Source organism: Ooceraea biroi, chromosome 10, assembly GCF_003672135.1.
Source record: "Ooceraea biroi isolate clonal line C1 chromosome 10, Obir_v5.4, whole genome shotgun sequence".
Taxonomy (NCBI): Eukaryota; Metazoa; Arthropoda; class Insecta; order Hymenoptera; family Formicidae; genus Ooceraea; species Ooceraea biroi.
The window spans coordinates 7,281,725-7,297,533 of record NC_039515.1 but is presented as its reverse complement, the minus strand read 5'-3'; the positions used below and the strand labels follow the sequence as shown (position 1 = coordinate 7,297,533).

Here is a 15,809-nt window from a genome sequence, read left to right as displayed (position 1 = left end):
ATAATTCCCAGTTCCTTCTCAACGAAATCTTTTAATTTATTCACCGACTGCAGCATGAAGTGGATATCCGCGCAAAAGGAATTAAAATCCGGAAGAGAGCACGCGCGTTTCGGTTAAATAAATTAAAATCCTCGCGATCTTCGCTTTTTGCATGCCATTCCTTTTGCTACCTCTACTCGTCTTTTTATCTGCGGTTTGCTTCTAGGAATTCCGGAAAAAATTCTGAAAAGCCCGCGCATTCCCCATTTGCTCCGTAATCACCAGGCAGGAAAATTACAAGATAAAAATAAAAACATCGCGCGAGAAACCGCATGATGATATAAAGGATATATTTAAAAGAATCTGAAATCAATCAAAGTCAAAGGTATTAATATAACGTTTATACTCTCCGGTCCAATTGAGAACAAAGCGGCAAGGTTCCCGCGGGAACCTCCAAATTGGTTAGATGACATGATTCGCGAGCCGTTGTATCCCGCAGTCACTATTTGCGAAAACAGGACGATGGAAATCTCGTGGCCCCCGGGGAACCGGTGTCGCCCATGACGCGGTATTAGCGATTCATAACTGACGTAACTGCGGCCGGACGCCGCTCGCAAATCGGTCACATTTGTTCTCTGTCCGGGACGTGTGCGCCCTCCTCGTGGCTAGTCAGCTATAAAGGGGTTAATTTAAAGCGAGGACCGCTTTGCCATTAATGGCGTTTGCCTAACGAGAATTATTAAGCGTCCGCGTGTAGCGCGACGCTCTATCCATGATGGTCATTTAGGCTAATGGCTTTTGAGTGACCGCGTGCCGCTCGAGGACTCGCAATTAGGCCAAAAGGCAAGTTCCTGAAAAAAATCCATCTCTCGTCTAGAACACATGCAGAACAATTAGAAACGCAGCAGTCTGCTCTCACAGAAATTAAATAAAAATCCAATAGAATTTCATTTTTTCAAAAGCCGCATACAGAACCGTACGTGTATCTCTCTTCTGTACGTTCCATAAAAGTGTACAAAGATATTTATACTCTCTTTTACACCCCCAACTCGCAATCGCTTGCGGTCGGACTTTGGCACTTTAATGTAATGCAAGAGACTTTAGCGTAATGTAAAGCGTTAAATAATTTCTCGCACACGTGTCGAAAGCACGCGTGACCCAAGTCTTGGCGCCTTGCTCTCGGTCACGTCTCCATTCGTTAAACTTACGAGGCAAATGATAAATACAGTCAAGCCAAGAAGAACCGTGTCTCTCGCCAGAATATAGCGGAAGTTTCCTCGTTACGGTATATTGCGCATTCGTTGGCTAACAATATCTCGGCGCTTCATGGAGAAGCTTGAAGCGAGAATAACGTGGCCAGATCGGTCATAAATGGTAAACGCGCACAGTTTTCCAACGACTTTTGGCCGGCTTTATAGTTACACGTTTCATAAATTCGCACGACGTGCTACAACAAACGCTCGTGAATATCGAGTAATGACTGTATTCCATTTTACGTATTTCATACTTATCGTTTTATCGCCTGTAAAATTTGGATTGCTTTTCAGAATATGATGTATGATACGGATACAGGCTATCCTGAAAATAATATTTTTATTAAAACCTTATGAAGAATATGAAAGACGACTTGTCTCCGGGAAAATAGAATATCGTTATAAAATTTTTGGGATATTCTTCAGATTTATTCGCTTTATGATAAAATAAATAATCCGGGTCGTTAAATAATCTAAATGACGATGAGCCACACTAAACATATATTTATAACAGCACAACTGCAAATAGTTTGTGTATATTAATTTTATAGCAGGATAGGCAACCTTTGAAAACAAATAATAAAATTCTCCAAAACATTTTGCTATTCAGACACTTATTTAATTAACGACCTAATATTATTACATGTTATATATATATATATGGAAGATGTACTTGGATCATACTCATCAAAAATGAAGAGAGAGGATTTGTAGCCAATGTACGACAAATTTTTAATTATTGATTATTTTAGGATAATCGAAAATATAGGGAAAATAATTTTCTTATAAGAATCATGAAATTTTTATATGGGCAAGTTTTTCCGGTAATGCAAGTAACCATTCGCGATACTATCTTTCCGGCGTTGGTGACAATCCTCGATCAATCGACAATCGACGATCGTTTCACGATTACAAGCTATATTTGGAGAGATACTTGCTCGATGCGGACCGAAACCTAATCGAGATGAAACAAACGAAACGAAAGACGGAGATTTCGCAGTGACTGCAATTCTTGATGCAGTTGCTCGGAAAACTTGGCACGCAAACGTGGAAAAGCGACGCGCTTTTCTTCACTGTGACATGTTATCTCTCGGGACAATCGACAGAAATGCGACAGAAATGCGACGTTGACTAGAAATCGTGTATTTTCAACGAATGGAGAACGCGAAAAAACTGAAGAATGTATAGAAAAATAAAAAAAATAAAAAAGAAAAATGTAAGTCGGTCACATTAATTTAAGCAATTTCATGAAGACCCACGTTTCCAGAAGAAATGCGTGACATTTTCCAATCTTCCAATCTTCCAATGGAAAATCGAAATATCGAAAGAAGATAAATTATCGGTTTACACAAGGAATGCGTTTTGAAGTCACGCTTCAAATTCAAAGTGCTGTCGTTAAGGAACCATTATTCCTCTCTCCTGATTCTCAACGTATCCTCGATGTATCTTCCGGTGAACATAAATTCTTGAAACATCGCTTTGTGCAGTCGACTGATCTACTAAGCGTACGCGACGTCGCGTTTCTGTCTCTGCGAAATATTCACCGCGAAGCGCAATGTATAAAAATGGAAAAGGTAGAACTCGGCGAATCCGTATGCCACCCTTGTCTCGCATTCCGGGGGTGTGCTCACGCAAACACACGCATATACACGAATGCTCGCAAATGTTACGGCTGACATAAACGCGACGGTTTAGCGGATGTGGCATACAGATAAGACCCTCGTGCGAATTTTGAATATTTTTCTGTGCTTCTTCCAGGCACCAGCCTGTTCGCGGTGGCTGCTCATGAATTCGGTCACTCCCTGGGACTGGCGCACAGCTCGGTCCAGGGTGCTCTCATGTACCCTTGGTACCAGGGCCTGAGCCCCAACTATGAGCTACCAGAGGACGACCGACACGGGATTCAGCAGATGTACGGTGAGTACACCTCCGCCGCGATGTTAGCACTCGCGAATTATTCAGTGCATTTGGTTGCGAACGTCTCGCACCAATTGTCCAAATAAATTAGATTCTCGAATCTGAATCGTGAGTGATTAAGGCAAGAACGAGAACAGGCGTCTGCGAAACCGTCAGGATTCAATTTAACCGGGAGACATTAGCCTCGCGGAGAAACCCCGTTACGTATTTAAAGTCCCAGCGGGTGCGTTTCATTCGCATGAAATCGGAAATACAACGTACAAGGAAATAGTACAATGATAAAATCAAATACTATATTAATATATATAATGCATTATGAACTATATAGTTCATAGATAAAATCGAATAGCGTTAATAATAACGTTAAGATTAAAGATTAATCTTGCTAAAAGAGAATACATCTTACACAAATCCTGCAATGCAAACTTTTATCGTTTTATTATTGTTCTTGCACCCGTTGCAAATCGATTGACGCGTGACGAGCGACGAGCTATAATTATCACACGCCGTTCGGTTCGCCATTTAACATTGACAGCCCGACATTCATTGACTATTTCATCCTTCGAGCTTTCTTCGTGCAGCGAGAATCAAGCAGGGGTGAGCGCGGGAGGGAGGAGGGGGGGGGGGGATTTATCTCGATCGTAAAACTCTCGGCGTGCGGCGATAAAGTACCGGCAGATTTATAGCCGCGTGTTATCGGGGGTCGCGGCGGGGGGTTGAGCAGCCGCTCGCGGCGCGTTCGAATTTCGGGATCTCCGGGCACGCCATCGCGAGCACCGCATTATTATGCCGTACGTAACGTAGGGTGACGCGGTACCAGCACGGCTCGTAACGCTAGCGACGCAACGCTAGCGTGCCAACCGGCAGTTGAGTATATTAGAGAAGTTGTTTGCTCTTTACGAGGGCGCGGAGGCGCGCACAGGGTGACTCGGCGAAGATAGGGTTTATAATTGGACGGCACAAATTTCTCGTCGAGCTTCATCGTGGTATTATTGCCCGGGAACGTATCTTTTGCGCTCGCAGAGCACGTATTTTGGGATTAAATGGCGAAAAGTGACGGACATAAATTCCGAGGAAATGCACGCGATAACGTTAACGTTAACGCCGCGTTGATGTCGCGCGTGTCTCCCGCGATTAAAATAAATTAGATTAGAAAATCGGAATTCAACTGGCAAAGGTAAATTTTACAAACTGTGCGCGACTGCTAGCGTGATTTTCAATTACATATTATTAGGAGTGTGATTTAGTTTTGAGGGTTTTGCAACAGATGGCTGTAGTGTCAGTTTGTTCCAATAGCTGTTTCCGATAACTGTTCTTTCTTACAGTCTTGACATTATCCATGACATTTAGTAGCATTATAGCAATAGATGCAATAACAGTCGTGTTTATATCATCGTAAAAATGCAACTTCCGAAACAGCATTTTCCACATGCGTTGCTTTTGTTTTTTAATCAAAAGAAAACTGCGGCTGACGGTTATAGAATTCTTGTCGAAACTTATGGTGATCCTGCCCCATCAATTAAGACGTGTGAATACTGGTTTAGACGCTTTAAAAGTGGTGATACTGATGTGAAGGACAAAGAACGCTCGGGACAACCAAGAAAGCTTGAAAACGCAGATTTGCAAGCATTATTGCACGAAAATCCAACAGAATCCACTTCAGAACTTGCCAGAGCATTAAATGTTGATCGTACAACAGTTACCAAACATTTACATGAAATGGGAAAAATTCAGAAAGAAGGGAAATGGGTTTCACATCAATTGTCGGAAAGTGCGATTGCGAACCGGTTGAACATTTGCATTTCGTTGATCGCCAGGCAAAAAAAGAAGAGTCTTTTGTCTCGGATTGTTACTGGGGATGAAAAGTGGATCTATTTTGATAATCCGAAACGCAGAAAATCATGGGTGGATCCAGGCGAACCATCAACATCCACTCCGAGACGCAATATTCACGGTTCAAAAGTAATGCTCTGTATTTGGTGGGATAGTGTTCTATGAGCTGTTAAATCCGCACGAGACTGTCACGGCTGATCGTTATCGACACCAATTGTACAAGTCGAAGCAAGCATTGGACCAAAGACGACCACCAATTGCGAGTAAACGACGGAAAGTGATTCTTCTTCGTGACAACGCTCGACCTGACGTTGCGTTATCAGTGAAACGAACACTATTAGAGCTTGAATGGGAAGTCTTACCGCACCCCGCGTATTCTCCATGCGATTATTATTTGTTCCGGTGGATGCAACACGCTTTAGAGGATACACACTTTCATAATTTGGAAGAAGCGCGAAAATTCGTCGACGAATGGATCAACTGAAAAGAAGAGTGATTTTATCGTGGTGGAATCCATCTGTTGCCAGAAAGATGGGAAAAAGTTATAGAAAAGGAAGGAAAATATTTTGATTAAGGTATTCATTCATTATCATATTTAAATACATGCGTTTTTGAGCAAAAAAAACCCTCAAAACTAAATCACACCCCTAATAGATGTCCTGTGAAAAATGTATACGTCATTTGCTTGTTAAATGGGATGGAATGCTCTGCGAGCAGATTTCAACGATTGCAATGATTGCAACGGTAGATGTTACGCTCCAGTACCGAATTATCCAGATAGATTACATCCCCGCGAATCGCAACTTGGACCGACTCGAAAGTCTGATGGCGGTAAACAACTTAATTGTATCCGGTCGGGCTGTCGTAACGCGCGCGGAAACTCGCAATTCGCTACACGCGGCATGTCGAAAATGTCGTGTGTCGAACCGACGTATTCGGGTTTAGCGAAATATCCGACACGCGCGCGCACCTGTGTCGTAAATGAGAAAGTGTCCTCCGGGATTGTTCTCGTCGCGAGGTACTCGCTAAAATCCGCGTCGAATTTATATCGCTTGGCGCGCTCGGAGAGCCAAATTGGAGGGCGGATTGGGGCAGCCCGTAGCATGGCTCTTTAGGCGGAATTACAGGCGCCCGTGTGCACCGGCGTCGGAAATTTGAATTTCGAGCGAGTGTCTGCATGCACCGACCGGCATAGTTTCTCTTGCTGCAGCAGATAGGGTACTTTGTAGTCCGGCGACGGAGGGCTAAAGACTCGGCTGAAAGTAGCAAACCCGTTCGATAGTCAGCCGCTGCTCCGCGGTGAGATCGCACTTGCGTTTGCCGTATGCATGCTCGTTTTATGCTCGCATCCAGAGACGCGAGCATATGCGATATTGAAAAGCGTATAAATGATAAATGCAAGAGAGTCGATGAGTTTTCTATTATTTACACAGTGAATTATTTATTACACGGTGTTAATTACACCGTAACAATGACTACGTTTACACGGCCAGATTTACGTCGAAGTTACAATGTTGTCATTGATGATTATAACAACTAACGTTAAATGCCGTATAAACAATGTATTACACCGATTTAATAACTCCGGCGTAAAGTACTGTTTACACGGCATTTAACGTTAGTTGTTATAACATCAATGTTGTAACTTCGACGTAAATCTGGCCGTGTAAACGTAGTCAATGGCTCGTGGCTCTGTAAAACTCTGTAAAATCCCGTTTGCTCATCACTTGTTCCTTGAGGTTTAGCTCGAGTATGTTGGTTACTCTGAATAATGTATTGCTTTTATATTATTATTGTTATGATAAAATATATATTTTGAATAAGTAAAATCCTTTTGCTTTAATGTGAAAGTCGGTATCGTATTCCGAGAGTTTTATCTTGAATATCGTGTTGGTACCGTGAAAAGTTCATTATTATTGTTATTATATATATATATATAATATAAACAATAATAATATATATATACACCCACAGAAAAGATTTCTGGACTTAATGCTATTTACTCTTTAATCTATCATAAAATAAGATCGCTATAGCGACAATCATATTTATTATTGAAAAGAAGCATATTTTAATCTTGAATAGAAAATTCTAAAATCTAGATTAAAATAATCTTCGTGCTATCTCATTTATTTTCTCAGAAGGATTTAGATAAAAATTTGTAGCAAGTTCAAAATTTTCTTGATTTAAGAATATTGTGAGATCTAAAAGACATCTTATTCTATTCTTCTAAGAGAATTTGTAGAATCTGCACAAAACGGCCAATATTTATGTGTTGCAATCGAAAATCGGGAAAGTGTTTCTGTTATTTACAATGAATAAGTGCAATACTCTACAAGAAATATTAAAAGATATGGAAATGTAAGTAAGTATATACAATATACTTACTTGAGAAATAAGATTCGAGATAAGACATTTCCATATCTTTTAATATTTCTTGTAGAGTATTGCACTTATTCATTGTAAATAACAGAAACACTTTCCTGATTTTCGATCGCAACACATAAATATTGGCCGTTTTATCGGAATAAAGGACGCAGAAGCGCCGAGTCGACGAGCGACTGTGAGAAAATGATGCGTCGACATCGACAAAGCCTACTATAAAGTGGCGCTAATATCAAATTATTCTACATACAAGAATATATAAGCATAAATTTGTACATGTTACTCTTGTCTCGAGACAGTAAGACAATCTTATTTAATTCGAGAGAGAAGAACAGAAATTACTGATTTAAATTAAAAATTGTTTTATTTTCATATTTTTTATACTTGTAATACGATTAAATTAGTCAAGAATATTTTTCGTCTTGTTATCAGAAATCCTTTCTGAGGGTGTATATATATAAATTCTACTTTTTTACGAGACGGTCGATACCCGACTTCGAGATATACTGACGTAGAACTCACCGACGTAAAAACTTTCTTCGGTGCCGTATGTCTCAAGTTCTCATGGTGGTCCACTACGGCGCTGGCCGTAAAACCGACGGTAAAAATAATGCATCATATTGCTCGAATTAAACTGTCGAAAGGGCCGCGCAACACACAAGTGGGTTTCCGGCTTTCAAACATTCCCACGTTGCGACGTTCGAACATGGAAAAACTTTCGATCCGGGCGTTTCCGGCTACGACTTCCGACGATGTGGTCTTCGCGCGGCTTTCTTTGTAAGACAATGTTGTAAAACAAGAACGTGAATTTGCTGCACGAGTGCAAACGAACATAGGGGTATATGAGGATCGTTCTTCTCTCTCTTGGCGCGAGTCACATTTCACTTTTTCGTTCCTTTCAACGCGAAAATCCCACGCAATTTTTTACATTTTATTTTTCCCCTTTGTGAGCTTGAATTGTTCATATTTTTACTGACATTATCCCAGCAACATTGCATTCTTCAGACTTGCAAGTCTCCACGGTACCTGGAATAATGTTATCTATTTTTTATGTGTATACTTGATATCCCTCAATATTTCACTTAAAATATTAACATAACGTGGTAATCATAAAAAATTCTCCAACAACTTCTTCAACTTCTTCACTGTTGCTATCCTTTGAGAGCAGCAATGAATTGTATACGTCTCCATTGGCTCGTCCAAAGAGCAGTTGCACGCGAGAGTGCATCGATGATGCACTGTTTCTCGTTACAGGCTGTTCGCCCTTTTTGGCCACGTTACGTATAGCCGAAGGAAATGAAACGTGAATAAAATATAAAGAATGACCGGGCTCGCGCGTGCGCTCGCGCTCACCCCGTACGCGCACCACCAAGGGGGTGGTGGTGATTTAGTGTACTGCGGCGGAGCTTCGCCGGCGTTCTCCGGCGAGGATCGCGAATGCATTTCGATTCTTCTGCGTTCCCATCCTCTGCCCGCACCCCCGCACCCTCGCTATCGTTGCTCTTGTTTTCCAATCTGTCTATCAGCGTTATACTTTCCGCCTTGATCTTCCCGCGCGTTTCATGTATTCCGAGAAATCCCGCGCAAGAGCCGAGCCAACGTGCTGGAGATGCAATTTTTGCTTAACGCGCTCACGAGGAACGTTTATGCGGTTATATGCAGGAGAGTTATATTATATACGCGGTCCGAATACAGAGGAGTTTTACGTCTGTTAATCGACCGTTAATTCCAGAGTAATAACTCCTCGCATGTAAATCTAATAACGTGGAGAAAAATTGCGAGAGTTTGGAAACATGTAGTTGTTAATTCCGGTTAACTCCGGCCTTGCGAAATAAATTCGATCTCATTAACGTAACGTTTCTGTGTAATTTCATGTGTAATTTCACGCGAGAGACTTTAAATAATTATGTGTGTATCACTGTAATTATAATCCATTTTTTTCTTTTATATAATGTTTTCTTATCTAATTATTATTTTCTTCATGTAATTATTGTTTTTAATTATACATGCCGATATTTCGTTTGCAATGCTCGTGTCATTTAAACGGCATCATGCAGATACGTAGTTTAGAGAACGGGTTACAAAAGAAAGAAGGTAGATAAAGCGATCCCGCTGGTTTCATCCTCTGTCCAGCATCTCGCTCACGCACCGTTCTTCGTTCTCGCCCGGTGACCTCCCATTTCTAGTTTACCCTGCTCGTCTCGTACATTTTCCCCGGTGTGCCGGTGGTGAACGTATTATGCGTACTACTGTCACGCGGAAAAGCGAGCACGGGCGCGGGCATTTGTCTTCCCTGAAAGGATCCGCCATCGACGGACGTACTGTTCGCTTTCGCTGCAGCGCATCGTCTGGTTGTACAGTCGCATTGTCGGGCACAAACAAGCGCGACAGCGGGAACCAACCCGGCCTTGTACGCCACAATGGAGAGAAAGATAGCCAGTGAAACGGATCTTATTCGCCGCGTAATTGCCGTATTTCCCTTTCCAAGCGAGCTGCTTGAATGTTTCGTTTTGCTGGCTCGCAAATGAATCGACCATTTCGAAAATAAACCCGAGAAATTAGACGCGTAATGAAAAGCATCAACTTGACTTGAGTTTCAAACTCTCCAAAGCAAAATCGAATTTCAATTATCGAAACATTCACGCATCTCCTCATCCAAAATTTTCGCAGAGGCCTGTTCACATTGATAGTGTAGGAAGTGGCAAATAAATGAGGTTTGAATACGCAGCAGTTGAAATGAAGAGATGAAATGAGATGGTAATTGTTTGTTAACTCCTTTATTATTACAATGCATAGAATAATTATTACGCTACAATATGTCCTTTTCGCTCCATGATTAATTTCGAAAGCTGTTGTTGAGCATTAAAATGCGCGTTTTCAAAATAGGATAAAATTAAGCCTATGTGAAGTTAGCACCCCATTTTTGAAATTTTGAAATTCTAAAAGTTGTTCCAGGTTGTTCTAGACTTGTTCCAAATTGTTCCAGAAGATCAAATTTATATAATAAAAATTTTCGCGGAAAATTGAAAAAAACAATTTTTTACCTGGCACCCCATTTTTCGAAAATCAAACTTTTAAAGGATGTTCCAGGTTGTTCTAGTTGTTCTAAATATTGTTCCAAAGTATTAGATTGATTGGTCAAAACCTTTACGAGATATCGAAAAAAAAGAATTTTGGAAAAAATCGTTTTTGGACATTCTTTCCCAAATAAAATAACTTACAACATTGTCGATTTAGAATATGTTTATAACTGTGTAGAACAACTCAGAACAAAAATTTCAAGACCATAGCAACAATAATTATATTGTTATAATTATAATAAGGTCCACTTTACTCTTTAATGGAAAATATTATTTTTCTATTTTCTTGGGTAAAAAACTTGTTCCAGGCTTCCCGCTTTAGAACTATCGTTTTCTCGAGTAGAACAACCGGGAACAAAATTTATACACCCCGTTTCGAAACCTAAGGATGACTTCACTCTTGTACCCTACTCGAAAAATTTGGTTTTTCGCGATTTTCTTGGATATAAAACTTGTTCCAGGCTTCCCGCTTTAGAACTATCGTTTTCTCGAGTAGAACAACCGGGAACAAAATTTATACGCCCCGATTCGAAACCTCAGGGTGACTTTACTCTTGTAACCTACTCGAAAAATTTGGTTTTTCGAGATTTTCTTGGATATAAAACTTGTTCCATTCTTCAAAAATGATTTTTTCCAAAATTCTTTTTTTCCGATATCTCGTAAAGGTTTTGACCAATCAATCTAATACTTTGGAACAATGTTTAGAGCAACTAGAACAACCTGGAACATCCTTTAAAAGTTTGATTTTCGAAAAATGGGGTGCTAACTTCACACAGGTTAAAATTAATTCAAGATCTCAAACTGAAACTTAAATATTTTACGAGCTGATGTTTTCTCGGAATCTAAACAGGGAATATTAACGTTCTTGTTAATTTCTTGACGAAATTTCGAGGAATGGAATATGGCACGAGATCATTCTCTTTAATATTTTCGCTTCGTACATTCGAACAGAATTCTTCCTTTTCTTACCTTTTTAAAAATGTATTGTAGATATGCACAAAACTTTAAATTTATTATTCTCGAAAATAAGTTATTAAGACAGTAATGTGTACAATAATTCTGAATGACAATGCAGAAAATTTACACATTAACAAAGATTTAGTGTAGACAAGATTTATAATTACTTAATTTGCAGGTGTATAAATGTTGCTTATGCGTTTAAGCATAAACATCCGCGGCGGCCGCTCTTCCTGTTCGCTTTCAGTACGGTTTTCAGTCCCTGAATGGTAGTATTGAGCTGGCGAACGTGCGCCTGCAAACGCCTGATCTTATCGTTATCCTCCTTCAGTTCCTCCGTCGCCACTTCCCAGACAATTTTCGCCTCCTCCGGCACCTTCGAAATCTCGTCCCAATTGACATTTTTCAGGTAGCGCACGTACTTGATCGGCTGCATCTCCTTCATCTCCTCGTCCGACAGCATGTGGATCCGTCGTCCTCTTGGAAAGCGAAACACAATATGCTCGTTGAACAAGACGTTCGTATCGAGAATCTCGATGTTTAGAATCGTTTTACTCTCGATGAATTATTAGCATTTTAATTCACTGTCATCTTACTTTCGAATAGTCGGCCGCATCACTGTAGACACGCACTGCGACGACGAACGTAATGGCTCGGTTTCCGGTTCTTTCTCCTCCTGCTCCTCCTCTTTCTGCTCTTCCTTCTTCTCCTCACTGGTGTCCGTAATCAAATTGAAGTAAGTCGGCTCCAATTGCAAGATCGGAGTAGCGTCATCCATCAGAATCGAGTCGGTGAAGCAGTCTTGCGGGAAATGACGCGAGCACAGTCTCGAGTGAACGGGAACTTCCGCATCAGTTTTTCCGATCGCCTCCAGCCACCTTTTCCGATGATCCCCATCTTCGGGAAATCTGGAAAAATAAATTGAAAAACGATGATACAAATTATTCTCGTATTTATATTTTGGGTATTTTAATGTCGGAATATACAGGGTGTCCCGGGTTTTAACCGACAAACTGCGGGAGCATATTCTACTAGTGGAAATAAGAAAAAATTCTTATATCGAGTTTGCTTAGAAATGCTTTCTTACAAAGTTATAAACCAATATTGAAAAGAAATATCAGATAAGTAACAACGGATTTTTTCACAAAAATATAAATTATCTACGCAATGATTTAGTGACGCATTTCAAAATGTTGTCCTTGCACGTCGATACAAGCTAGACATCGACGTAGTACAGAATTTGTTACGGTACGACATTCCTGAAAATTTTCTTGCATCTCAGTAACTGAATTAGTAATTCGTTGCTTTAAATCTGTCTGGTACTCTCCTGTTAGGAAATCTACGTTGATACTCTCGTACGGCAGCTCGTGCATTTCCGTCACAGAATCCGTACACGAAATGAATATCGGTGTATTCCTCATTTGAAAACACTTTTGGCATTCTGATAGTAATTGCTAGTTGACACGACGATTGAAATCTAACGGCTACTGTTGTGAAAGTAACAATCATACTGAATCGTTTCAACATAGTGAACATGAATACATGTGAACATCTTGGACCTTCCAAATTCTACACTATGTTCCGTTGTTACTTATCTGATATTTCTTTTCAATATTGGTTTATAACTTTGTAAGAAAGCATTTCTAAGCAAACTCGATATAAGAATTTTTTCTTATTTCCACTAGTAGAATATGCTCCCGCAGTTTGTCGGTTAAAACCCGGGACACCCTGTATAGGTGGAAGATATAGGTGCCGAGTAAGGTGCGAAAAGAAAATGAGATCTTTGTTCTAATGTACGAGCACAGCCCGAGTTTTATTGTTCGCCCGAAAAGTACAAAGCGTTACGTCCGCACACGTCGGCGGTTGCCAGTCGAATCCTCAAAGGCTTTGATTTCTATAAATTCAATAAATTCAATCGTAGACCCCGGCCGTCTCGGCGATGAGATATGACGACATGATCGCCACAACATGTTCAACCGTTCTCGATATTCTTGAGTGTGACTTTAAGATTATCTTCTTTATGTTAAAATCGATATTAGAATGTGGCATATTATTTTGGCTATATTGTTTCGAATTTGCAAAAAAGCTAATTTTCAAAAATTCTTTTAAATTATATTTAGTAGAAAAAAATGGAAATGTTAGATATTATGCAACTGTAAAAAGCTTATATAATGTTAAATCTACCGATTAGCGAACCCACCTCCTATCACCTTGTCCTTGACATATATTATAGAGGTCACCCTCCTGAGTAACATTGTGCAAGTTTTAACCGTCGGTCGTTGTTTACTAAAAAGTTATTAACAAAAGAAGTTTAATGATTTTGCACGAATTTTTAGCTGTCTACGCGAACCAAGAACATAATATTGACATATATTACAAAGGTCACCTTCCCGAATAACCCGCACTAGATTTTAGTCGTCGATCGTTGTTTATGAATAAGTTATTAACAAAAGAAATTTTGCAAATATAGTAGTTATTTTGAATATTGAAAGATATAAAAAAGACGAATATGTATATGAACGAAGGAAGGAAAGTCATTTAAAGCAGTGAATCGTTAATATATAGAATAGTTTCTTTTAATACAGGGTGTCCCGGGTTTTAACCGACAAACTGCGGGAGCATATTCTACTAGTGGAAATAAGAAAAAATTCTTATATCGAGTTTGCTTAGAAATGCTTTATTACAAAGTTATAAACCAATATTGAAAAGAAATATGAGATAAGTAACAACGGATTTTTTCACAAAAATATAAATTATCTACGCAATGATTTAGTGACGCATTTCAAAATGTTGTCCTTGCACATCGATACAAGCTAGACATCGACGTAGTACAGAATTTGTTACGGTACGACATTCCTGAAAATTTTGTTGCATCTCAGTAACTGAATTAGTAATTCGTTGCTTTAAATCTATCTGGTACTCTCCTGTTGGGAAATCTACGTTGATACTCTCGTACGGCAGCTCGTGCATTTCCGTCACAGAATCCGTACACGAAATGAATATCAGTGTATTCCTCATTTGAAGACACTTTTGGCATTCTGATAGTAATTGCTAGTTGACACGACGATTGAAATCTAACAGCTACTGTTGTGAAAGTAACAATCATACTGAATCGTTTCAACATAGTGAACATGAATACATGTGAATACACGCAACATAAACATCTTCGACCTTCCAAATTCTACACTATGTTCCGTTGTTACTTATCTCATATTTCTTTTCAATATTGGTTTATAACTTTGTAATAAAGCATTTCTAAGCAAACTCGATATAAGAATTTTTTCTTATTTCCACTAGTAGAATATGCTCCCGCAGTTTGTCGGTTAAAACCCGGGACACCCTGTATAAGTACAAAGTATTCTTCACTTTAACCAAAAGCATAAACAGTTAAATACAAAGTATTCTCTGCTTTAACCGTTAGCAGGGGCTTCGCTCCCCCCCCCCCCGCCGAAATCCGTGCCGTGTACCAGGTGATCAAAATCTGTACGGTAAAATCTGTTACACTGGTTCTGGGGGGGGGGCGGGGCGAAGCCCCCGCCCCCGCCCTCCCGCGAAGCGGGCTGAAACCGAGCGTATGTGTCCGGGGCTCCAGTTTCGGAAATATAACCTTTGCTTGTTGTGGACGGCTGAAAATTCGTGCAAAATCATTAAACTTCTTTTGTTAATAACTTTTTAGTAAACAACGATCGACGGCTAAAACCTTTTGAGGGTCACTCAAGAGGGTGACCTCTATAATATATGTCAAGGACAAGGTGATAGGAGGTGGGTTCGCTAAGCGGTAGATTTACCTATATAATAAATACGAGAGATATAGTTTCTATCTTGCTTTTTCCGAAATATGGATTCAAAATGATCGAAATGGCTCAAAAATTGAAATTGAAAATTTTTCAAAAGAGAATAGATCCGTGTAACGCGCGTCAGCAGACATACGCCCTGGATGTTACTAGGAGAAATCCACAGCGCCATCTTTGATAATTCCATTCGCAATCAGCTGACATTTTCATTCATTCTTTCGTGTTGTAATCGAAGTCGGAGTCGGAGCAAAATCAAATTAGAGATTATTTATATAACATTTGCTCGATGTTGATCACTAATCCTCCTAAAACTAAGATATTTTGTCGCGCAGAATACGCTACATTCACGTATGTATATTTACGCACATGCGTGCACATGGACCTTACGTGTAGAATGATATTCCTTGCGCGTCTTCGATGCATTGTCCGCACAGAAAACATTTTGTCACCATTTCGAGGTTCGCCTGACGTATTCGGCGTCACATTACTTCCACAATCACTGTGCAATGACGAGCAAACACGAAACTGACGACCGCACTAAAGCGAGAGACCTCTAATACTTGTCGTCCTCGTCTCGCACTGATACGATTGGCCACATCTCTCTTCACCTT

General features: G+C 40.0%; 1 protein-coding gene across 1 annotated transcript; it reads right to left on the bottom strand.

Moving 5' to 3' along the window:
- Window positions 1-11,342: 11,342 nt before the first annotated feature.
- LOC105283751 (THAP domain-containing protein 1) lies at window positions 11,343-15,747 on the bottom strand. Its single transcript, XM_026973175.1, has 3 exons — window positions 15,586-15,747; window positions 12,001-12,312; window positions 11,343-11,883 (listed from the first exon to the last, which is right to left on the bottom strand). Exons 1-3 carry the CDS (start codon window positions 15,648-15,650, stop codon window positions 11,598-11,600), a joined length of 663 nt encoding a protein of 220 aa, XP_026828976.1. The 5' UTR covers window positions 15,651-15,747; the 3' UTR covers window positions 11,343-11,597.
- Window positions 15,748-15,809: the final 62 nt, after the last annotated feature.